Below are 25,363 nucleotides of genomic sequence, written 5' to 3' on the forward strand. Positions count from 1 at the left end.
CAGCACTATAGAAATATAACACACAGCATTATTAATACAGCACTATAGAAATATAACACACAGCATTATTAATACAGCACTACAGAGATATAACACACAGCATTATTAATACAGCACTACAGAAATATAACACACAGCATTATTAATACAGCACTACAGAAATATAACACACAGCATTATTAATACAGCACTACAGAGATATAACACACAGCATTATTAATACAGCACTACAGAAATATAACACACAGCATTATTAATACAGCACTACAGAAATATAACACAGCATTATTAATACAGCACAATAGAAATATAACACTCAGCATTATTAATACAGCACCATAGAGATATAACACACAGCATTATTAATACAGCACTACAGAAATATAAAACACAGCATTATTAATACAGCACTACAGAGATATAACACACAGCATTATTAATACAGCACTACAGAAATATAACACAGCATTATTAATACAGCACCATAGAAATATAACACTCAGCATTATTAATACAGCACCATAGAAATATAACACACAGCATTATTAATGCAGCACTACAGAAATATAACACACAGCATTATTAATACAGCACTACAGAAATATAACACAGCATTATTAATACAGCACAATAGAAATATAACACTCAGCATTATTAATACAGCACCATAGAAATATAACACACAGCATTATTAATACAGCACTACAGAAATATAACACACAGCATTATTAATACAGCACTACAGAGATATAACACACAGCATTATTAATACAGCACTACAGAAATATAACACACAGCATTATTAATACAGCACTACAGAAATATAACACACAGCATTATTAATACAGCACAATAGAAATATAACACTCAGCATTATTAATACAGCACAATAGAAATATAACACTCAGCATTATTAATACAGCACAATAGAATTATAACACACAGCATTATTAATACAGCACTACAGAAATATAACACACAGCATTATTAATACAGCACTACAGAAATATAACACAGCATTATAAATACAGCACTACAGAAATATAACACAGCATTATTAATACAGCACTACAGAAAAATAACACACAGCATTATTAATACAGCACTACAGAAATATAACACACAGCATTATTAATACAGCACTACAGAAATATAACACACAGCATTATTAATACAGCACTACAGAAATATAACACACAGCATTATTAATGCAGCACTACAGAAATATAACACACAGCATTATTAATACAGCACTATAGAAATATAACACAGCATTATAAATACAGCACTACAGAAATATAACACAGCATTATTAATACAGAACTACAGAAAAATAACACAGCATTATTAATACAGCACTATAGAAATATAACACACAGCATTATTAAAACAGCACTATAGAAAATTTAATGTCTCAAACTTTATTAAAGTTTTTAATAAATACACATTGTGAAATTGTCAGCTGTTCAAAAACATTCAGTACAGAATCATTTTTACCACTGTAAGGGTGTCCGTCCCTCCTGCCGAAAATGGCCTGATACTGGTTAAAATGGAGAGAAAAAGCCTCCGACATCTCTAGCATCACAAATATTCAGTACTCTGCCTATAAGATGATGTCATCCTTTAATGTTTAGAAAAAGAAACAATATCCATCCTTTGAAGATGATGTCATCCTTCAATGTCTATAAAATGTAAAAATATCTGCCTTTCAAGATGATGTCATCCTTCAATGTCTATAAAATGTTGAGAAAACTTTACAATATCTGCCATTGAAGATGATGTCATCCTTCAATGTTTATTAAACGTTACAATATCTGCCTTTCAAGATGATGTCATCCTTCAATGTTTATTAAACGTTACAATATCTGCCTTTCAAGATGATGTCATCCTTCCCGGATAACTGTATTTTATATGTGGGGGGGGGGGGGTTTCTATACATTTTTGTTCTTTCTTCTTAATCTCCTTTTCTGTATCGTGTTAAATTTACATTAAATGCTTTAATGTTAGTCACTCTCACTCAGAGAAAACTGCATTTGTGTTGGAAGTTATTGTGCTTATTAAATTTTGTCTTCACAAATTAAGTTTTTTGTTTAAGTTTAATAGAAGTTTTTGAGGAAAAAAACAGATGGTTGCATTTGCTTTTTCAGATGCACCTCCATATTTTAATCAAAACCCACCTATGATAGTGACAAAAATATAAAGTTATACAGCTAGATAACCAAAAGATGGTCAACGATCATTAGAACTAATGACATCAGGACATCAGCCCACTGAAAACATACAGCTGGGGAAAAACCTCCAACCCTCTCTTCATGTCTGCTTTCAGAAATCATGAATGATGATGCACTGGGCATGCTCACACGACAGCACAGAGACACTGGCACTGACAGGGACACATGATGGCTTCATGTGGACAAAACCCCTCTGTCCACAGACCGTCCTCTGTGTGGGAACAACGGCTCACAGTCATGATGAAGCTCATGCATCATGTTTCCTCACATAAACACAGACATGTGACCAGCAGGGGGCGCCTCCGCTCAGAGGATCAGTGACGGTCTGCTCCCCTGTTGACAGGCAGGCTCACAGATGCCCAGGAACACGACAAAACCACCAAAGACCCTAAAGAGCTTTTAGAAATATATTCACACAGCCTGTTCTTTAGTTTTTATTATATTTACTCACAATAAAACTCAAGGACCATTTAAAGTCTTGACCAATCAAATTAGACCATTTTACTTTAAAGAATATACCCTGAGCACAAAAAGTAAAGAAGCTTGTGTTTGGTATATTATTTCTTTGTTGTAACAATGCTTCTTGGTAATAAATCTTATACTGTTGGAAAGCCTGTTTATTACCCTTTAAATGATGCCACATTTGTAAGGATCATACATTTGTGTGATGAGCAGCAGAGCTGAGGATGTGGGTTGCGCCCATGAAAAATGTGCCAAATCTTCTCTGCCAATGCCAAACAGCTGATTCTGCCATTGACTCTTGCTTGGTGTTTGGTGTATTGGATGATTGAAGTTTGAAAAAAACAATACATATTAGCAATTCAAGGCAGGCTTCCTGGCAGCCCCATGAGACCGGAGATTGGCTGTGTGCAGTCTGTTCTGGATTGTCTGGGCAGAGAGCCGTCGGCCATATCGTCCTGCAAACCTTGAGAGCAAATCTGTAGAAGACAGCCTACGGTACTTAAGTGCTGACAGGGTGAGGAAACAGTATTCTTGGGGTGTTGTCTTCTTGGGACGCCCACTTGGCGGCCTGTCTCTGACATTGCCCATTATATGGAACTTGGCCTTCAGTTTGGAGATGGTACTAGGGTTCACTCCAAACAATGCTGCACTTTGGTTTTGCAGAACACCAGCTTGAAGTTGCCCAACCGACGGGCCCTATCCAGATCAGTCAAATGTGGCATGCAGGGCCCATGCTCACAGGTGCTGCCAGTCAGGCACCTGATTGGAGCACCTGGGGGTACCAGAAGCTCAAAACAAGAGTCAACGGCAGAATCAGCTGCTTGGCATTGGCAGAGAAGATTTGGCACATTTTTCATGGCCACAACCCACATCCTCAGCTCTGCTGCTCATCCCACAAATGCATGATCCTTACAAATGTGGCATCATTTAAAAGGGTAATAAACAGGCTTCCCAACGGTATACACATGTGGACAAAATAGTTGGTACCCCTCTGTTAATGAAAGAAAAACCCACAATGGTCACAGAAATAACTTGAATCTGACAAAAGTGATAATAAATAAAAAATCTATGAAAATTAACCAATGAAAATCAGACATTGCTTTTGAACTGTGGTTCAACAGAATTATTTTAAAAAACAAACTCATGAAACAGGTCTGGACAAAAATGATGGTACCCTTAACTTAATATTTTGTTGCTCAACCTTTTGAGGCAATCACTGCAATCAAACCATTTCTGTAACTCTCAGTGAGACTTCTGCTCCTCTCAGCAGGTATTTTGGCCCACTCCTCATCAGCAAACTGCTCCAGTTGTCTCAGGTTTGAAGGGTGCCTTCTCCAGACACCATGTTTCAGCTCCTTCCACAGATGTTCAGTAGGATTTAGATCAGGGCTCATAGAAGGCCACTTCAGAATAGTCCAGTGTTTTGCTCTTAGCCATTCTTGGCTGTTTTTAGCTGTGTGTTTTGGGTCATTATCCTGTAAGACCCATGACCTGCGACTGAGACCAAGCTTTCTGACACTGGGCTGCACATTTCTCTCTAGAATACCTTGATAGTCTTGAGATTTCATTGTACCCTGCACAGATTCAAGACACCCTGTGCCAGATGCAGCAAAGCAGCCCCAGAACATAACAGAGCCTCCTCCATGTTTCACAGTAGGGACAGTCTTCTTTTCTTGGTATGCTTCATTTTTGCATCTGTGAACATAGAGCTGATGTTTCCCTGTCCATAAAGTTCCAGTTTTGCCTGGTCTGTCCATAGGACATTCTCCCAGAAGCTTTGTGGCTTGTCAACATGCAGTTTGGCAAATTCCAGTCTGGCTTTTTTATGATTTGTTTTCAACAGTGGTGTCCTCCTTGGTCGTCTCCCATGAAGTCCACTGTCATGCCACTTGAAAATGTGTTTTCTACTTTGTTTCAGCAGTTCAGTGTGGTTTGTTTATCTTTGTAACCATGGTAACGCAGTACCAGTGCATGTTGGGAAACAGGAAGTAAAAATTGCCATGCGGTAATAAGCTACAAGCATGTGTGAGCTCCACCACTCGTCAGCTTCTAAGTCGATCGGTTTTCTTTCTCCCTTTTTGCTAAGGCAACGTCTTTTCACAAAATTCCCAGTAAACTTCATGGAAGTGAATCAGCTGTGTCCTGGAGTTTCTTGGAAGTGTTTAAGCTGAACGGAACATAGCCCATGACATCCACTTTGGCTCAAACAAGGACGGATGGTGCGATCTGACACTGATGTACCTTGACCTTGGAGTTGACCTTTAATGTCTTTGGAGGTTGTTCTGGGCTCTTTTGTTACCATTCGTATTATCCGTCTCTTCGATGTGTCATCAGTTTTCCTCCTGCGGCCACGTCCAGGGAGGTTGGCTACAGTCCCGTGGATCTTAAATTTCTGAATAATATGGTCAACTGTAGTCACAGGAACATCAAGCTGGTTGGAGATGGTCTTATAACCTTTACCTTTAACATGCTTGTCTATCATTTTCTTTCTAATCTCCTGAGACAACTCTCTCCTTGGCTTCCTCTGGTCCATGTTTAGTGTGGTACACACCATGTCACCAAACAGCACAGTGACTACTTGTCACCCTTCAAATAGGCCGACTGACTGATTACAGGTTTGTAGACACCTGTGATGCTAATTAGAGGACACACCTTGGTTGAACATGTCCCTGTGGTCACATTATTTTACATCTTTTCCAGGGGTACCATCATTTTTGTCCAGACCTGTTTCATGAGTTTGTTTTTTAAAATAATTCTGTTGAACCACAGTTCAAAAGCAATGTCTGATTTTCATTGGTTAATTTATATTGAATTTCTATTTATTATCACTTTTGTCAGATTCAAGTTATTTCTGTGACCATTGTGGGTTTTTCTTTCATTAACAGAGGGGTACCAACTATTTTGTCCACGTGTGTAAGATTTATTACCAAGAAGCATTGTTACAACAAAGAAATAATCTACCAAACTCAAGCCTCTTTACTTTTTGTGCTCAGTTCATTTATGATGTATAAGAGGGTCCCAACATTCTGTCACACACATACCGTAAAAGTCTGAGATAACGAAAAAGTGAACAGAGCTGAATAATGAGTCTACTTTTAAAACCGAACTGAAGTCTGCAGGAGGAACTGAGTCAGAGTGAGGGCTAGGACTGAGATTTTGTGTGTGTGGGTGTGTGTGTGTGTGTGTGGTAGAATGTTGGGACTCTCTCAGTGAGATCAAAGGAGAACAGCACAGCAACAGCGGGCAGAGCTCACATGATTGGTCCATTCTCTACCTGTTTCCTATTGGTCAGTTCAGAGAAAAATACAAGAGTAGAAGAATGTTTAATGTGGTGCAGAAAGTTCCGTACGTGTTCAGAGAGAAAATCTGAGTTTTAATCCATCAGAATGAGAGGCAATGGTAGAGTAGGAAGAGGCTGGCAGCTTTGAGTGGACGACTGAAAGAAAATCAGAGCTTAAATCAATAAGTCAGGATCTGAGGACGTTAAAATGTCCAACAATAATGATCCACTGTCTGTCTTATTGATCACATTCTCTCTCTGATTGGTTTCCTGCCTCATAATCTCAGCGTGTTTGGAACATGGTGTTGGACTTTTAACCGGTCCAGTTTCTAATTCTCTGTGCCGGGTTGATGAGGTAACTGTGACTGAGGGTTTAACACAGAAAATAATCTCATTAAGAGTTCTTAGTCGGAGAAAAATGTTGGTTCACAGCTCTGATTGGTCAGATTTTCCTCAGTGATCGCGGCCTAAACAATAATATTTACATGACAGATAAAGAAAGTTACAGCTATGATTCTAGTCCACACTCATGGTCCTCATTCTTCACCACTGTCAGGACCAGTCACCCCCCTGACCTCAGCCTTGACCTGTCTCACGCTGAGGATTATGGGAACTGCCCAGTCACATAGGTGTGGTGAGTTGGCTGACCTTTGACCCACAGAGACACTAACAGGAGTCAGCTTAACTCCCTCGCAGCTCGTCGTCTTGTGCTGTCATTCCAGTCTAACCAGTATCCCACTGGGTTTTTTCTCTGACTGGTTAATCAGCGTGCCCTGTACCAGCAGGTTTATGACAACAGGATGGAGAAAAGCTGTTAAAAAGGCTCCATTCTGATCAGCATGTAGGGACACCAGGCTCCGTCAGAGAGCCTCAGAGAGGATGACGTTAATACCAGAAGAGGACAGAGGCTCTGAGATCAGGTCTGTACGGATGCATGGACAGTTTGGAATCCAAACACCCCCTTTAGTTCTGGACTGGAGTTACTTATAACCCTCTTTTTCTGCCATTTGTTTTCACCGTGGAAGGTTCTCTTTATTTTGCTAGGTTATCCAGGACCATCCAGGACCATCCAGGACTATCCAGGACCATCCAGGACTATCCTGGACTTTCCAGAGATTTTTCCACCCCTCCATTCTAGGCCGCAGCAGATGTGGACCTGACCATCTTTAGAGGTTTTGGATGTCTGTGGGTCTGTAGGTCTTCCTCAGGTCTTTCAGGGGTTTTAGTTGAGCCTTCTCTGAATAAATAATTTTTGTGTAAACCTCCTTTAATGTGTTTGGGTTAATTATAGACTGAGGGTCTGCCATGGGGGTTCACCCCCGTTAGTCCCTGATGTCCCAGGACGGTGGCTTCTATCCTGAGCCTCTCTCCCCTCTCTCCTCTCTCTCTGCTCTCTCCTCTCTCTCCTCTCTCCCCTCTCTCCCCTCTCTCACCTATCTCTCCTCTCTCTCACCTCTCTCTCCACTCTCTCCTCTCTACCCTCTCTGTCCTCTCTCTTCTCTCTCTCTCCTCTCTCCCCTCTCTCCCCTCTCTCTCCTCTCTCTCCTCTCTCCCCTCTCTCTCCTCTCTCCCCTCTCTCTCCTCTCTCATCTCTCTCTCCTCTCTCTCCTCTCTCCCCTCTCTTACCCTCTCTCCTCTTTCTCCTCTCTCACCTCTCTCCTCTCTCTCCCCTCTCTCCCCCCTCTCCTCTCTCTCCTCACTCTCCCCTCTCTCCTCCTCCCCTCTCTCCCTCTCTTACCTATCTCTCCTCTCCTCTCTCCCCTCTCTCTCCTCTCTCCCCTCTCTCCTCTCTCTCCTCACTCCCCTCTCTCCTCTCTCCCCTCTCTCTCCTCTCTTCCCTCTCTCCTCTCTCTCCTCTCTCCCCTCTCTCCTCTCTCTCCTCACTCCCCTCTCTCTCCTCTCTCCCCTCTCTAATCTCTCTCTCCTCTCTCTCCTCTCTCTCCTCTCTCCCCTCTCTCCTCTCTCTCTCCTCTCTCTCCTCTCTCCCCTATCTCTCCTCTCTTCCCTCTCTCCTCTCTCTCCTCACTCCCCTCTCTCTCCTCTCTCCCCTCTCTCCTCTCTCTCTCCTCTCTCTCCTCTCTCCAGCCTCCTGCTCTTTTCCTCTGTCTGAAGCCAGAAACATGGGTGTAGCGGAGGAGCTGTTGGACGCCATCCATTAATAATGATTTCTTCTTTTAAACCTTATTAATGACACTGACCCTGTCAGCACTGAGCTCCCAGCATGCACTGCACACTGCCTGGCCGTGTCACAGAGTGAGGATTGAGTGGAAATTCGCAGCTGAACTTTAAAACGATCAGAGACGAGGACAGAGGGGATGTAACACGAATTTCACAGCTACAGGAAATAAAACTATTAACCTTTTCCATGATGGTGAAGACTGATCCGTCTGATGGAGTCCGTTTGATCTGATCAAGGACGTAACCATGGAAACCCTTCATCCTGTGTCCATTGTGATGGCACCTCTGATGATGTCATCCCAGCTGACCAGTTCCATCTCAACTGTCTGACTCTCTGACCGCGACCCTCGTCCTCCAGCTTCCTCTCCTGGTCCTGGTTCTTTAGTCAATGAACGCCACGTCCTCACAGGCTGGAAGCTCATGCACAGAGACACGCCCCTTTGATGACTATATAAGGGCATGAGGCTGCAGGGCGGTGTGCAAACACAGAGGGGAAGTATGCAGAGGTCAGTAATGTCTAAAATAGAATAAAAACAACTGAGCTGAAATACTGGGACAGTTCTAACATGGATGCAGAGCTGCTCCACATCAGACCTCAGCCTTCTGCTCCTATTTTTACACATTCTTTTTTAATTATTATTCTAAATGACTAACAACAGACATTTAGGAGAACATGTTTTATTTTTAACAGAATATTTTTAATTCAATTATCAGAACCTCTAACACAGGGGTGTCAAACTCAATCTCAGCAGAGGCCAGAATCTGGATTTAGGTCTAACCTGAGGGCCGACCAGGGTCAACATTTCACTGAAAACTGTCAACCTCATTTTCACCAGTGATGAATTATGGGAAGTAAAAAAAACTTAGCTCTGATGATAAACACCATAAACATCAACATAAAAAAGTCAAAATGATCAGTTTAAAGGCTCAAAATCTGAAGTAAAAAGGCAATCTTACTAGTTCAAAAGGTCAAAACACAAAATTAAAAGAAAATAGAATAGAAAAATAATATATAAGGCAGAAAAATAAGACTGAAAGTCAAAATCATGAATGTAAAAGATCAAAATATGAGACAAAATTCATGAATTTAAAAGGTGAAGTGTAAGAATATGAAATCAAAAATTGTAAGTTTAGAAGGCCAAAATATGAGATACAACTCAAAATCATCAGTTTCAAAGGCCAAATTATGAGATAAATTAATATTTATGAATTTAAAATATGAGATAAAATTTAAAACTTTGTGTTTTAAAAGCCAGAAATATTTATTTAAAAGGTCAAAATATGAAAGAAAAATGTGAAATCCTGACGTTAGGTTGTAACTGTAAGATGCATAATTGAACATTGGAAATGAAAACACATTAATTTTATCTAATTGTTTTGACTCTTGACTCTAAATGTGATGACTTCAGGATATCTTTAAACATGAAGGTTTAGTTTACATTTTTATACTGGAGTCAGATCTGCAGAGCTCATACTGGGGGGCCAGTTAGAGTCAAAATGTGAAAGGATCTTGCAGGCCGGGTATAATTGAACCACGGGCCAGATTTGGCCCCTGGGCCTTGAGTTTGACACCCCGGCTCTAACAGGTTTATTTGTTTATTTGTTTATTTCATTTGGATCCCCGTTAGCTGTACCCTGGAGCACAGCTAGTCTCCCTGGGTTTACATTTAACTTTACAAGAAAGCAGCACAGTCTGTGCAAACCATCACAAATAGGAAAGAGAATTAAAATCAAAGTTCACACAAATCCAGAAACTTAAAATGTCCATTGAAATTATACAATAATTTCTGTTAAAAATAAAACAAATGTCAACCACAAAACATTAATACCAAAACTACAATCACTCTGTCTATGGCTAGTGTCCTACAAATATGATGTGCCAAGGTGTTTTGTAATACGACTTTTAAAAACACATTTTTGTGTTAATGTAGTCAGTAGTAGAGGTAAGGTTTCCCTGCCTTCATTGCTCTGTACTCTGCCGTAAGTTTTAGGAGGTTAGCGTTCCCTTTGGTAGTGAAAACCTCTGCTGCTTTCATGTCATCTCACAGCAGGAGGTTGAGGACATCATCAGGAAAATGAAGGCATGCACCTGTGTTCTTGACCCCTTCCCCACTTCTTTGGTGAAGTCAAACCTCACTGCTATCAGTCCACTCATCACCTCTATCATAAACCACGCCCTATAGGCCGGCCATGTTCCACCTCAACTGAAAACTGCTGTCATCAGGCCACTCCTCAAAAAACCTACATTAGACCCAGAAATCCTCTCCAACTACAGACCAATCCATTCCTTTCCAAAGTACTGGAAAAAGCCGTTTCCATTCAACTCCATCATCACCTAAAAAACAACAGTCTGTTTGAAAAATTTCAGTCTGGTTTCCACCCTGCACACAGCACAGAAACGGCTCTAGTAGGGGTCACCAACGACCTCCTGATGACAGCTGATACTGGTTCCCCATCCCTCCTCATTCTCCTGGACCTTACAGCGGCATTTGACACTGTGGACCACAACATCCTCCTTCACCGCCTCACAGACACAGCCCTCAGCTGGTTCACATCATACCTCACTGACAGAACTGAATATGTTGCTCTAGGTCAGGCCAAATCCCACACCCACAGTGTCACCTGCGGTGTCCCCCAAGGGTCAGTGTTGGGCCCCACCCTCTTCCCCTTGGCCATGTCATCAGCAGGCATGGAATCTCATTCCACTGCTATGCTGATGAAACACAGCTTTACCTTAAAGTACCCCCACCCCTTCTGCACCACTGCCACTTTCCACCCTGACCACCTGCCTGGAGGAGATTGAAGTGTGGATGAAGCTTAACTTCCTCCAGTTAAACTGCTCAAAGACAGAAGCCATCCTGATTGGCACTCCACACCAGGTCCGCTTATCCTCCATCACCAGCATCACCTTCTCAAAACATACCCCTCTCCAAAACAGTCACCAGCTTGGGTGTTCGAATGGATACCCACCTCTCTTTCGAGATGCACATCAACCACCTCTGCAAGACATCCTTCTTCCACCTCCGGAACATCGCCAAACTCCGACCCACTCTCACTCTCTCCGATGCTGAAAAGCTCATCCACGCTTTTGTCTCCTCCAGGCTGGATTACGGGATCCCCGACCAGAGCCTTAATAGGCTTCAATACATTCAGAGCAGCGCGGCCAGGATCCTGATGAGGGTGCGAAAGTACGATCACATCACCCCCATCCTCAAATCACTCCACTGGCTCCCTGTCCCACTCCGGATTGAATACAAAGTTTCCCTCCTCACCCACCAGTGCATCCATGGACATGCCCCCCCCCCCCCTCACCCCACAGACCTCCTCACGGACTCTCCGTTCCACAGGCAGCTACCTCCTCAAACCCCCAAAGACAAAGCTCTGCACCATGGGGGGTCGGGCTTTCTCTTCAGCCGCTCCCAGTCTGTGGAACGCCCTCCCAGACGACCTGAGGGCTCCACAGACTGTTGATGCTTTTAAGCGTGGACTAAAAACCTACCTCTTCAGAAAAGCTTTTAGCTGGACTCACTCACCTTGCTGTTGTTTTATCATTGTCTATTTGCTATGTGCTCTTATCTGTTTTTAACCCTGTAGCACTTTGAGATTTTCTTTAAAAATATAAAGTGCGTTACAAATAAAATTTATTATTATTATTATTATTATTAAAACTGTCCATTTGTCTCCTGTCTAGTGTTGTATCTGTACGTTCTAAACTCAGTTTTAGTTTGCTGTACTGATAAACAGGCGTTTAAACTGCAGCAGTTTCCATGTTGCCAGTAGAAATGAAGCAGTCGTGTTGTCCTCCACCTTTAGCCAGCCCAGCCTTCGGTGCACGCTGCTGATATCAGTGTCATATGGACACGGTAGAGCCAGGCGCGCTGCCTTGTTTTGTATGAGCTGCAGTCTACTTCAGTCTTTTTTGGTCACATTCAACCATGTTAGCTGACAATCATCCAGCTGTGAGAGAACCAGAGTATTCAGTACAAGTTTAGTTAATTCAGGGTTGAGAAATTTTCTGCTTCTCCTTACTACAGCCAAGGACCTTCCCATTTTACCAACTATAGATTCTGTATGTTTTGACCAGGATAATTTGTTGTCTAAGGTAACGCCCAAGAGCTTAATGTCCTTTCCTTGCTCTATAGGTGAATTATTGATGCAGAGGTTAGCTCTGGCCCTCAGAGAATGATTGGACCTGAAAACTATGCTTTTAGTCTTGGATGTATTCAGTATAAGCTTGTTTTCTTGAATCCATTTTCCTATGATATCTAATTCCTTGTTCAAGGTGGTGGTCAAATCAGCAGGTGTAGTTGTTGATGCATCTACTGTAATATCATCTGTGTACATTATTGATTCAGCATCTGATAGAACTGAAGGTAAACCGTGTGTAAACAGAGCAGAGGGCTGAGGCAGCTAGCTTGGGAAAGGCCACAGTCTGAAAAACTTCCAGTAAAGAAAACTCTGTCATCTATTTGTCAGATAGTTTTCATCCACGTTACTGCTGATGGTCTCAATCTGTAACCCTCTAACGTCCTTAGAGGAAGCTTGTGATTGGTCACATCAACAGCAGCTGTAAAACCTAATAGGACTGCTCCACATGTCTTTTTGTTGTCTAACTCTCTGTCCCAGTCGTCTGTCATTTGTGTGAGCTGTGCATGTAGAGCGTCCTTTTCTATAGGCATGCTGGGAATCTGTGGTCAGATCATTTCTGAGAAGTCTTCTTGTATTTGATGGGATACTGCCTTCTCCAGGATCTTAGTGCTGATAGCGAGCTTATGGGCCCACTGTTAGGACCGTTAAGTGTCCTGTCCCTCCTGAAGAGATTGTAGCCCTCTATACACACAGCATCATCATCAAAACGCTCATCCAAATGGGGTTCAGATATTGCAAATACATGAATAATGTTTGAGAACAATAAATCTGAAATTTCATGCACTTTGTTTCTTAAACTACAGATATTCAAAGAGCAACCTTCAAACTTCTCTTTGGAAACACAGAAGCAGTTGAGATGGCAAGAAAACTGATCTCTAAAAGCAGGAGTTACCTTCATTCATTGTCTTATTTTGATGTAAAAACATTCATTAGATTGGTTTAACAGTTCTTTTCTTCTTCCTTATTGACGCTTGTGAATGATTAGTCAGTCATTCCTGAGAAAAGCAGTGTCCTCTCTGTCTCTTGCAGCTTTCATCTTGGGACTCAGCTCCTTTCTCCTCTCTGAACTGAATCAGGATAGTCCTCATTTATGTAGATGTTTGACCCTTTTAGCTCCTCTGTGTTCCTCAGCACGCTGTCCTTATCTTTGCTCTTTAGGAATTTCACCAGTACTGGTCGAGGTCTGACTGAAACATCATCTGTTGCCTTTGGAGTTTTTCCCATGTGCTGAACTCTGTCTATCCCAGTGGTGTGGGGATCCAGGCCAAGCTTGTCCTTGAAGAGAGTCAGCACTTTCTCCTCAGAGTCTGGGACACTTTCCTTCTCAGTCTCAGGGATACCATCAGTTAACACATTTTGACGTCTGGATTGGCCATCAAGAAAGTCTGCTTTTGCACCTGTTGCAATCATTGATTCTGCCAGTTTGTGTATGTCAGTCTCATTTGATTTACAGTTCGATGACAGGTTGTTATTGTAAGCTTTCAGGTCACTAAATATCTCTGTAGACTTTTTGTACCCACTCAGGCTGTTAGTGCCAAGAATGTCACATTGAAACAAAAAAAAAAAAAAAAAAAACACAATTATTGATCATCCAGCCATCACAGTAAATAAAATAAAATACATAAAATTTAATTCAATTTAATTTAATTTAAAACAAATAAAATACAAAAAATTCAATTTAATTCAATTTAAAAGAAAATAAAATACATAAAAGTTAATTTAATTTAATTTAATTTAATTTGATTTAATTTAAAATAAAATTAAATACATACAATTTAATTTAATTTGATTTATTTAAAATAAGATTAAATACATAAAATTTAATTTAATTTAATTTAATTTAAAATAAGATTAAATACATAAAATTTAATTTAATTTAATTTAGAACAAAATAAAATACAAAAAATTCAATTTAATTCAATTTGAAATAAAATAAAATAAAATACATAAAATTTAATTTAATTTAATTTAATTTAAAATAAAATAAAATAAAATACATAAAATTAAATTAAATCTAAAATAACTAAATTAAAATAATTTAATTTAATTTAATTTAAAATAATTAAATTAAAATAATTTTTATTTAATTTAATTTATAATAATTAAATTAAATTAAATTAAATTAAATTAAATTAAATTAAATTAAAGATTTTTCATTCTGGAGTCAAAGATTCAAATTTACAGTTTTTCCTATTCGTAAACAAATGTCAGACATTTTATCATATTTCGCCTGAGAGGAAATTACACACATTTTCCCGGTTTCCCATAGGGGGCACTTTTATACCAATTTATAAAATCTTGAAATAAAAAAAATACATGAAAGACAAAGTTGTTGCTTATTATTATATATATATATATTTGAGGCTGTGAAAATCTCCCTCAGGGAAATTCAATTTGCATGCAGAGTATGAGAAATATTTGTATTTTTGGTGGGTTTTCAAATGACAAACATTACATTTTAACACTTAAACTGGCGTTTAAAGGGTTGAATTCCTAAAACAAAAAAATCTAAATGTGATATTTATGACCAGGTCTGATCTTCACTGAAATAGAAATAAAATGGAACTTGGTTTATTTTTATATATGCAGCCATTTCAGTGTAATAATTCCCCCCCAGCCTTGAACAAATGTGATGATGTTCAGACAGGAACCGTGGGCTGACAGGGCTAACCACTGCTCCACCGTGCTGCCCTTATTCTATAGAATAAAACCTCAGGTTCATGTCTCTATGAGTCTCTGCTCACGTGTTTCTGACCAAAGATTGTAAAACTCCTCACCAAGCCTGACTGTCCAGTCTCTAGTCAGTGTGGGACCTTTTCTCACAGTTGGTCTGAAGGGTGACAGAGAGGAGCGTTCTTGATCTGTAATTTTCTCCAGAAGAATAAAGTTTTATTTAACCCAGCATTAATCAAAGCTCTGACTCCTTCTCTCTCGTGTTCACACTCGTTCTGAGGAATTACAGCGCCGGTGACGCCGGTGTTATGTTTCTGCAGGCGGCGGTGTGATTCTGTGTCTCATCCTGAATCTCTGTGATGAATGTGAGCCGATAATTGCTGCTGACTTTATTTTAATCACAGGCGAGAACACCTGAACACCAACATCCTCAGAGAACTGTTTACTGCAGGGTCAGATCTTCAGGATGAAGATCAGGGATGTAACGCTGATCACTGAGCCGTTTCCCTTTAAAGCTTTAAGAAAGGAGCGTAGAAGATATCTCCATGTGTCCTTCATCTGTGGACTTTCTCCTCTGCTACTGATCCCGTATGTCACGGTCCTGCAGCGTGTGCCCAATCCGCTCCCACAGCTGAGTCCAGTCCCACCTGCTGCCCCACAAACTCTGACAGTCTGTGCTAAATGTCCAGAATATCGGACTCTGTGTTTGAATAAAGGGTGGTGTTCATGTGTTCACTTCAGCAGCAGCCTGATGAATACACAGCTGAAACCCTCACTGTTCCTCGCACCCCCAAAGTGTTGAGTTCACCTCTTCTCAGATTTCTCACAGCTTCACGGTTAACACTGTAGGAAGTGTTCATATTTCAACACTCTGATAGAGTCCATCTTTGAGAACTCAGCACAAACAGAAGACTACAGCATCGCCACGTCCTCTTCATACCTAAAGGTCACACAGGGGTCAGTTAAAATGATGGAGAGCTTGAGCTACAGTCATCATGAATAAAATACTGTGAAATCAGCTGATCGCTCAGGTTTTGTGCTAAGGCCCTTAGCCCTTAGACCTCATGACTAAACAGGCCCTGTTTAGTCATTTGGAGGCTGTTTCACTTTTCTAAAATCAGTCAAGGCGGTTCATGTCTGTCCAGGTGTTCAGTCGTAATCCTGAACGTTCAACAGTCCTTCATCAGAACTCAGACTCCTGACTCTTGTCCAGGTGAACTTAGAAGATTAGAATAGATGCTCACTGTCAGACATTTGGATTCACTGATCCATTTCACCTCATAGTGATCCACCGCTTCATAGTTTCAGCCTCTCTATGGGATCAACTGGACCACCGCTGGACTGGGATGAAGTTGTCTGGGGATTTGGACCTTGATGCTGGGGCCAGAGGTCCTCCACAGGGACTGTTGGGGATAACCAACATCTGTTTGAATGCTTTTGTTCACTGCTGCTTCTGATTTGTTAAAATAGTTGAAAGATGTATCCCTTATTATGCACAGCTACCCTGACATCATCTGGCCTCATGGTCGACCTGCTGGAAAGGTAGACCATGTTGATGTTGATGATGTTCCTGAGGCAGATTTGCCAGGATCAGGATTCATGAGGACTCAAACACCTCAGGTAATGCATGAATGGATGATAACATGCATTACGTAATAATAATACTACTAATAATAATGATGAAAAAAAAACAAATACAAATACTACTACTAATAATAATAAAAATAACAAAATTAATAATAATAATGATAATAACACATTAATATAAGAAAAATAATAATAATATAATAAAATAATAATAATAGTAGTAACAATAACAATATTAATAATAATGATAATAACACATTAATATAATAATAATAATAAAATAATAAAATAATAATAATAACAATACAAATAAAAAATACAAATAAATAATAATAATAATAATAATAATAATAATAATAAAATAATAATAATAATAAAGTAATAATAATAATAATAATAATAATAATAATAATAATAAAATAATAATAATAAAATAATAATTTATATAATAATAATACAAATAAAATAATAATAATAAATGTATATAATAATAATAATAATAATAATAATAATAATAATAATTTTTATAATAATAATACAAATAAAATAATAAAAATAAATAATAATAATAATAATTTTTATAATAATGATACGTGACTCTGTGCTCTGTGCATGTTTTCACACATTCACTGCTGATTATCCTTCACGGATTCTTCCACGGTGGTTTCTCTGTCAGTGGTTCTGGTCTTCTTAGCTGATCTGGTCTTGCTGCAGCGTACAGCCTCATAAGCAGATTTACGCGGATGGATTTAAAGGCTCTCTCTGATTCGCTCTCTTTAACTGGTTCTGAAGGAGCAGTCTGAGGAGTATGAGAGAGTCTGAGGAGTGTGAGAGAGTCTGAGGAGTATGAGAGAGTCTGAGGAGTATGAGAGAGTCTGAGGAGTATGAGAGAGTCTGAGGAGTGTGAGGAGTGTGAGGAGTCAGAGAGTGTGAGGAGTGTTAGAGAGTGTGAGGAGTCTGAGGAGTCAGAGAGTGTGAGGAGTGTTAGAGAGTGTGAGGAGTGTGATCCACAGGATGACAGCAGAGTTAGACAGCAGTCAGAGAGTGCTGCTCATGGCGAAGGACCTAGAGAACGGGCTGGATCAGCAGGATAAGAGGCGATCTGTTCCTGGGAAAGGCGCGGATTTGGAGCTGGGAGCGCACGGAGCTCTGAGCTGATCGGACCGTCTCTGTGGCCCCCTGCTGGACTCGGAGGTGCTGGACTCGGCTCATAGATGAGATCTGGCCCGGGCAGAGGCGTCAGAGAGCGGATAACATGTCGGAGATCCCCGCTGACGCACAGGATAACCGCACGGTGCCAGCCGCAGCAGCCTCGGTGTCTTACAGCTTTCCCGCGCTCATCTTCGGGGTTTTACTGATCGTCGCGGTCACCTGTGGGAATGTTCTGGTCTGTGTCAGTGTGTACGTGGAGAAAGCGCTGAAAACCACCACCAACTACTTCATAGTCAGCCTGGCGTTCGCAGACCTGCTGCTGGCGCTGCTCGTCCTGCCGCTCTTCGTTTACGCAGAGGTAAGAAGCGAGTTACGGAAGCCTGGAGGTGCCACTGAGCCATGTCTGATTTTATGTAAGGATTAAGAGCCCCACACAATTTAGACCAGGGGCAAAAGTGTATCCACTGAGGGCCACAGTCAGAGAAATATCAGGGGCCAAACTTAAAAACTGAGGGCCACAGTCAGAGAAATATCAGGGGCCAAACTTAAAAACTGAGGGCCACAGTCAGAGAAATATCAGGGGCCTAACATTATCCACTGAGGGCCACAGTCAGAGAAATATCAGGGGCCAAACTTAAAAACTGAGGGCCACAGTCAGAGAAATATCAGGGGCCTAACATTATCCACTGAGGGCCACAGTCAGAGAAATATCAGGGGCCAAACTTTATCCTCTGAGGGGCCACAGTCAGAGAAATATCAGGGGCCTAACATTATCTACCAGGGGCCACAGTCAGAGAAATATCAGGGGCCAAACTTTATAAACTGAGGGCCACAGTCAGAGAAATATCAGGGGCCAAACTTAATCCTCTAAGGGCCACAGTCAGAGAAATATCAGGGGCCTAACATTATCTACTAGGGGCCACAGTCAGAGAAATATCAGGGGCCAAACTTTATCTACTAGGGGCCACAGTCAGAGAAATATCAGGGGCCAAATTTTATCTACTAGGGGCCACAGTCAGAGAAATATCAGGGGCCAAACTTTATCCTCTGAGGGGCTACAGTCAGAGAAATATCAGGGGCCAAACTTTATCCACTGAGGGCCACAGTCAGAGAAATATCAGGGGCCTAACATTATCTACTAGGGGCCACAGTCAGAGAAATATCAGGGGCCAAACTTTATCCTCTGAGGGGCTACAGTCAGAGAAATATCAGGGGCCAAACTTTATCCACTGAGGGCCACAGTCAGAGAAATATCAGGGGCCTAACATTATCTACTAGGGGCCACAGTCAGAGAAATATCAGGGGCCAAACTTTATAAACTGAGGGCCACAGTCAGAGAAATATCAGGGGCCTAACATTATATACTAGGGGCCACAGTCAGAGAAATATCAGGGGCCTAACATTATCTACTAGGGGCCACAGTCAGAGAAATATCAGGGGCCAAACTTTATCCTCTGAGGGGCCACAGTCAGAGAAATATCAGGGGCCAAACTTTATCCTCGGAGGGGTCACAGTCAGAGAAATATCAGGGGCCTAACATTATCTACTAGGGGCCACAGTCAGAGAAATATCAGGGGCCAAACTTTATCCTCTGAGGGACTACAGTCAGAGAAATATCAGGGGCCAAACTTTATCCTCTGAGGGGCCACAGTCAGAGAAATATCAGGGGCCTAACATTATCTACTAGGGGCCTCAGTCAGAGAAATATCAGGGGCCAAACTTTATAAACTGAGGGCCACAGTCAGAGAAATATCAGGGGCCAAACTTAATCCTCTGAGGGCCACAGTCAGAGAAATATCAGGGGCCAAACATTATCTACTAGGGGCCACAGTCAGAGAAATATCAGGGGCCAAACTTTATAAACTGAGGGCCACAGTCAGAGAAATATCAGGGGCCAAACTTTATCTACCAGGTGCCACAGTCAGAGAAATATCAGGGGCCAAACTTTATAAACTGAGGACCACAGTCAGAGAAATATCGGGGGCCAAACTTTATCTACTAGGGGCCACAGTCAGAGAAATATCAGGGGCCAAACATTATCTACTAGGGGCCACAGTCAGAGAAATATCAGGGGCCTAACATTATAAACTGAGGGCCACAGTCAGAGAAATATCAGGGGCCAAACTTAATCCTCTGAGGGCCACAGTCAGAGAAATATCAGGGGCCAAACTTTATCTACTAGGAGCCACAGTCAGAGAAATATCAGGGGCCAAACTTTATCTACCAGGGGCCACAGTCAGAGAAATATCAGGGGCCAAACTTAAAAACTGAGGGCCACAGTCAGAGAAATATCAGGGGCCTAACATTATCCACTGAGGGCCACAGTCAGAGAAATATCAGGGGCCTAACATTATCCTTTGAGGGGCCACAGTCAGAGAAATATCAGGGGCCAAACTTTATCCTCTGAGGGCCACAGTCAGAGAAATATCAGGGGCCTAACTTTATCCACTGAGGGCCACAGTCAGAGAAATATCAGGGGCCAAACTTTATCCTCTGAGGGGCCACAGTCAGAGAAATATCAGGGGCCTAACATTATCTACTAGGGGCCACAGTCAGAAAAATATCAGGGGCCAAACTTAAAACATGAGGGCCACAGTCAGAGAAATATCAGGGGCCAAACTTAAAAACTGAGGGCCACAGTCAGAGAAATATCAGGGGCCAAACTTTATCCACTGAGGGCCACAGTCAGAGAAATATCAGGGGCCAAACTTTATAAACTGAGGGCCACAGACAGAGAAATATCAGGGGCCAAACTTTATCCTCTGAGGGGCCACAGTCAGAGAAATATCAGGGGCCTAACATTATCTACTAGGGGCCACAGTCAGAGAAATATCAGGGGCCAAACTTAATCCTCTGTGGGCCACAGTCAGAGAAATATCAGGGGCCAAACTTTATAAACTGAGGGCCACAGTCAGAGAAATATCGGGGGCCAAACATTATCTACTAGGGGCCACAGTCAGAGAAATATCAGGGGCCAAACTTTATAAACTGAGGGCCACAGTCAGAGAAATATCAGGGGCCTAACATTATCTACTAGGGGCCACAGTCAGAAAAATATCAGGGGCCAAACTTAATCCTCTGAGGGCCACAGTCAGAGAAATATCAGGGGCAAGACTTTAACTACTAGGGGCCACAGTCAGAGAAATATCAGGGGCCAAACTTAAAAACTGAGGGCCACAGTCAGAGAAATATCGGGGGCCAAACTTTATAAACTGAGGGCCACAGTCAGAGAAATATCAGGGGCCAAACTTTATCTACTAGGGGCCACAGTCAGAGAAATATCAGGGGCCAAACATTATCTACTAGGGGCCACAGTCAGAGAAATATCAGGGGCCTAACATTATCTACTAGGGGCCACAGTCAGAGAAATATCAGGGGCCAAACTTTATCCTCTGAGGGCCACAGTCAGAGAAATATCAGGGGCCTAACATTATCTACTAGGGGCCACAGTCAGAAAAATATCAGGGGCCAAACTTAATCCCCTGAGGGCCACAGTCAGAGAAATATCAGGGGCCAGACTTTATCTACTAGGGGCCACAGTCAGAAAAATATCAGGGGCCAAACTTAAAAACTGAGGGCCACAGTCAGAGAAATATCAGGGGACAAACTTTATAAACTGAGGGCCACAGTCAGAGAAATATCAGGGGCCTAACATTATCTACTAGGGGCCACAGTCAGAGAAATATCAGGGGCCAAACTTTATCTATTAGGGGCCACAGTCAGAAAAATATCAGGGGCCAGACTTTATCCTCTGAGGGCCACAGTCAGAGAAATATCAGGGGCCAAACTTTATCCACTGAGGGCCACAGTCAGAGAAATATCAGGGGCCAAACTATCTCCACTGAGGGCCACAGTCAGAGAAATATCAGGGGCCAAACTTTATCCACTGAGGGCCACAGTCAGAGAAATATCAGGGGCCAACCTTTATGCTCTGAGGGCCACAGTCAGAGAAATATCAGGGGCCAAACTTTGTCCACTGAGGGCCACAGTCAGAGAAATATAAGGCACCAAAGTTTATCCTCTGAGGGCCACAGTCAGAGAAATACCAGGGGCCAAACTTTCTAACTTGAGGGCCACAGTCAGAGAAATATCAGGGGCCAAACTTTATCCTCTGAGGGCCACAGTCAGAGAAATATCAGGGGCCAAACTTTATCTACTAGGAGCCACAGTCAGAGAAATATCAGGGGCCAAACTTTATCTACCAGGGGCCACAGTCAGAGAAATATCAGGGGCCAAACTTAAAAACTGAGGGCCACAGTCAGAGAAATATCAGGGGCCTAACATTATCCACTGAGGGCCACAGTCAGAGAAATATCAGGGGCCTAACATTATCCTTTGAGGGGCCACAGTCAGAGAAATATCAGGGGCCAAACTTTATCCTCTGAGGGCCACAGTCAGAGAAATATCAGGGGCCTAACTTTATCCACTGAGGGCCACAGTCAGAGAAATATCAGGGGCCAAACTTTATCCTCTGAGGGGCCACAGTCAGAGAAATATCAGGGGCCTAACATTATCTACTAGGGGCCACATTCAGAGAAATATCAGGGGCCAAACTTAAAACATGAGGGCCACAGTCAGAGAAATATCAGGGGCCAAACTTAAAAACTGAGGGCCACAGTCAGAGAAATATCAGGGGCCAAACTTTATCCACTGAGGGCCACAGTCAGAAAATATCAGGGGCCAAACTTTATAAACTGAGGGCCACAGTCAGAGAAATATCAGGGGCCAAACTTTATCCTCTGAGGGGCCACAGTCAGAGAAATATCAGGGGCCTAACATTATCTACGAGGGGCCACAGTCAGAGAAATATCAGGGGCAAAACTTAATCCTCTGTGGGCCACAGTCAGAGAAATATCAGGGGCCAAACTTTATAAACTGAGGGCCACAGTCAGAGAAATATCGGGGGCCAAACATTATCTACTAGGGGCCACAGTCAGAGAAATATCAGGGGCCAAACTTTATCCTCTGAGGGCCACAGTCAGAGAAATATCAGGGGCCTAACATTATCTACTAGGGGCCACATTCAGAGAAATATCAGGGGCCAAACTTAAAACATGAGGGCCACAGTCAGAGAAATATCAGGGGCCAGACTTTATCTACTAGGGGCCACAGTCAGAAAAATATCAGGGGCCAAACTTAAAAACTGAGGGCCACAGTCAGAGAAATATCGGGGGCCAAACTTTATAAACTGAGGGCCACAGTCAGAGAAATATCAGGGGCCAAACTTTATCTACTAGGGGCCACAGTCAGAGAAATATCAGGGGCCAAACATCATCTACTAGGGGCCACAGTCAGAGAAATATCAGGGGCCAAACTTTATAAACTGAGGGCCACAGTCAGAGAAATATCAGGGGCCTAACATTATCTACTAGGGGCCACAGTCAGAAAAATATCAGGGGCCAGACTTTATCCTCTGAGGGCCACAGTCAGAGAAATATCAGGGGCAAGACTTTAACTACTAGGGGCCACAGTCAGAGAAATATCAGGGGCCAAACTTAAAAACTGAGGGCCACAGTCAGAGAAATATCGGGGGCCAAACTTTATAAACTGAGGGCCACAGTCAGAGAAATATCAGGGGCCAAACTTTATCTACTAGGGGCCACAGTCAGAGAAATATCAGGGGCCAAACATTATCTACTAGGGGCCACAGTCAGAGAAATATCAGGGGCCTAACATTATCTACTAGGGGCCACAGTCAGAGAAATATCAGGGGCCAAACTTTATCCTCTGAGGGCCACAGTCAGAGAAATATCAGGGGCCAAACATTATCTACTAGGGGCCACAGTCAGAGAAATATCAGGGGCCTAACATTATCTACTAGGGGCCACAGTCAGAAAAATATCAGGGGCCAAACTTAATCCCCTGAGGGCCACAGTCAGAGAAATATCAGGGGCCAGACTTTATCTACTAGGGGCCACAGTCAGAAAAATATCAGGGGCCAAACTTAAAAACTGAGGGCCACAGTCAGAGAAATATCAGGGGACAAACTTTATAAACTGAGGGCCACAGTCAGAGAAATATCAGGGGCCTAACATTATCTACTAGGGGCCACAGTCAGAGAAATATCAGGGGCCAAACTTTATCTATTAGGGGCCACAGTCAGAAAAATATCAGGGGCCAAACTTTATCCTCTGAGGGCCACAGTCAGAGAAATATCAGGGGCCAAACTTTATCCACTGAGGGCCACAGTCAGAGAAATATCAGGGGCCAAACTTTGTCCACTGAGGGCCACAGTCAGAGAAATATAAGGCACCAAAGTTTATCCTCTGAGGGCCACAGTCAGAGAAATACCAGGGGCCAAACTTTCTAACTTGAGGGCCACAGTCAGAGAAATATCAGGGGCCAAACTTTATAAACTGAGGGCCACAGTCAGAGAAATATCAGGGGCCAAACTTTCTAACTTGAGGGCCACAGTCAGAGAAATATCAGGGGCCAAACTTTATCCTCTGAGGGCCACAGTCAGAGAAATATCAGGGGCCAAACTTTCTCCACTGAGGGCCACAGTCAGAGAAATATCAGGGGCCAAACTTTCTAACTTGAGGGCCACTGTCAGAGAAATATCATGGGCCAAACTTTTTTAACTTGAGGGCCACAGTCAGAGAAATATCAGGGGCCAAACATTATCCTCTGAGGGCCACAGTCAGAGAAATATCAGGGGCCAAACTTTATCCTCTGAGGGGCTACAGTCGGAGAAATATCAGGCGCCAAACATTATCTACTAGGGGCCACAGTCAGAGAAATATCAGGGGCCAAACTTTCTCCACTGAGGGCCACAGTCAGAGAAATATCAGGGGCCAAACTTAAAAACTGAGGGCCACAGTCAGAGAAATATCAGGGGCCAAACTTTTTTAACTTGAGGGCCACAGTCAGAGAAATATCAGGGGCCAAACTTTATAAACTGAGGGCCACAGTCAGAGAAATATCAGGGGCCAAATTTAAACCTGAGGGCCACAGTCAGAGAAATATTAGGAGCCAAACTTTATAAACTGAGGGCCACAGTCAGAGAAATATCAGGGGCCAAACTTTGTCCACTGAGGGCCACAGTCAGAGAAATATCAGGGGCCAAACTTTTTAAACTGAGGGCCACAGTCAGAGAAATATCAGGGGCCAAACTTAAAAACTGAGGGCCACAGTCAGAGAAATATCAGGGGCCAAACTTTATCCACTGAGGGCCACAGTCAGAAAATATCAGGGGCCAAACTTTCTCCACTGAGGGCCACAGTCAGAGAAATATCAGGGGCCAAACTTTATCTACCAGGGGCCACAGTCAGAAAATATCAGGGGCCAAACTTTATCTACTAGGGGCCACAGTCAGAGAGTTGTCTCTCCTTCTCCCTGAGGCCTGCTGGCTGTGATCACGTTTAAGGACCATTCCGCGGTGTTTTAGGGACAGACAGGGTCTCTGAGTTTTTGTGTTGGTACAAACCTGATTCTTTTATTATCCACACTCTTAGAGAGTGAACGTGTTTTCATCTTACACAGTCAGCCTCTCTGCAGCCCCATTCTGAACCACATCAGTGAAGTTCATCTTTATAAGAATCAGCAGCTCTGATGAGGTCTGCTTCATTTGCACAACTTCTCCTCAAAATCTTGACCAATCGGCAGTGGAGAAAGCCCTCAGAAAGACTTTAAAGATGCTCTAATAGAGTGA

General features: G+C 42.3%; 1 protein-coding gene across 1 annotated transcript in view; it reads left to right on the plus strand.

The window, feature by feature from the left end:
- Positions 1-17,815: 17,815 nt before the first annotated feature.
- The window catches only part of drd4b (dopamine receptor D4b), a 29,029-nt gene continuing 21,481 nt past the window's right edge, over positions 17,816-25,363 (plus strand). The window contains exon 1 of the mRNA XM_041793328.1: positions 17,816-18,070. Within this exon, the coding sequence (XP_041649262.1) occupies positions 17,816-18,070 (255 nt within the window). The remainder of the gene's footprint in view (positions 18,071-25,363) is intronic.

This window comes from Cheilinus undulatus, linkage group 1 (assembly GCF_018320785.1).
Source record: "Cheilinus undulatus linkage group 1, ASM1832078v1, whole genome shotgun sequence".
Lineage (NCBI taxonomy): Eukaryota > Metazoa > Chordata > Actinopteri > Labriformes > Labridae > Cheilinus > Cheilinus undulatus.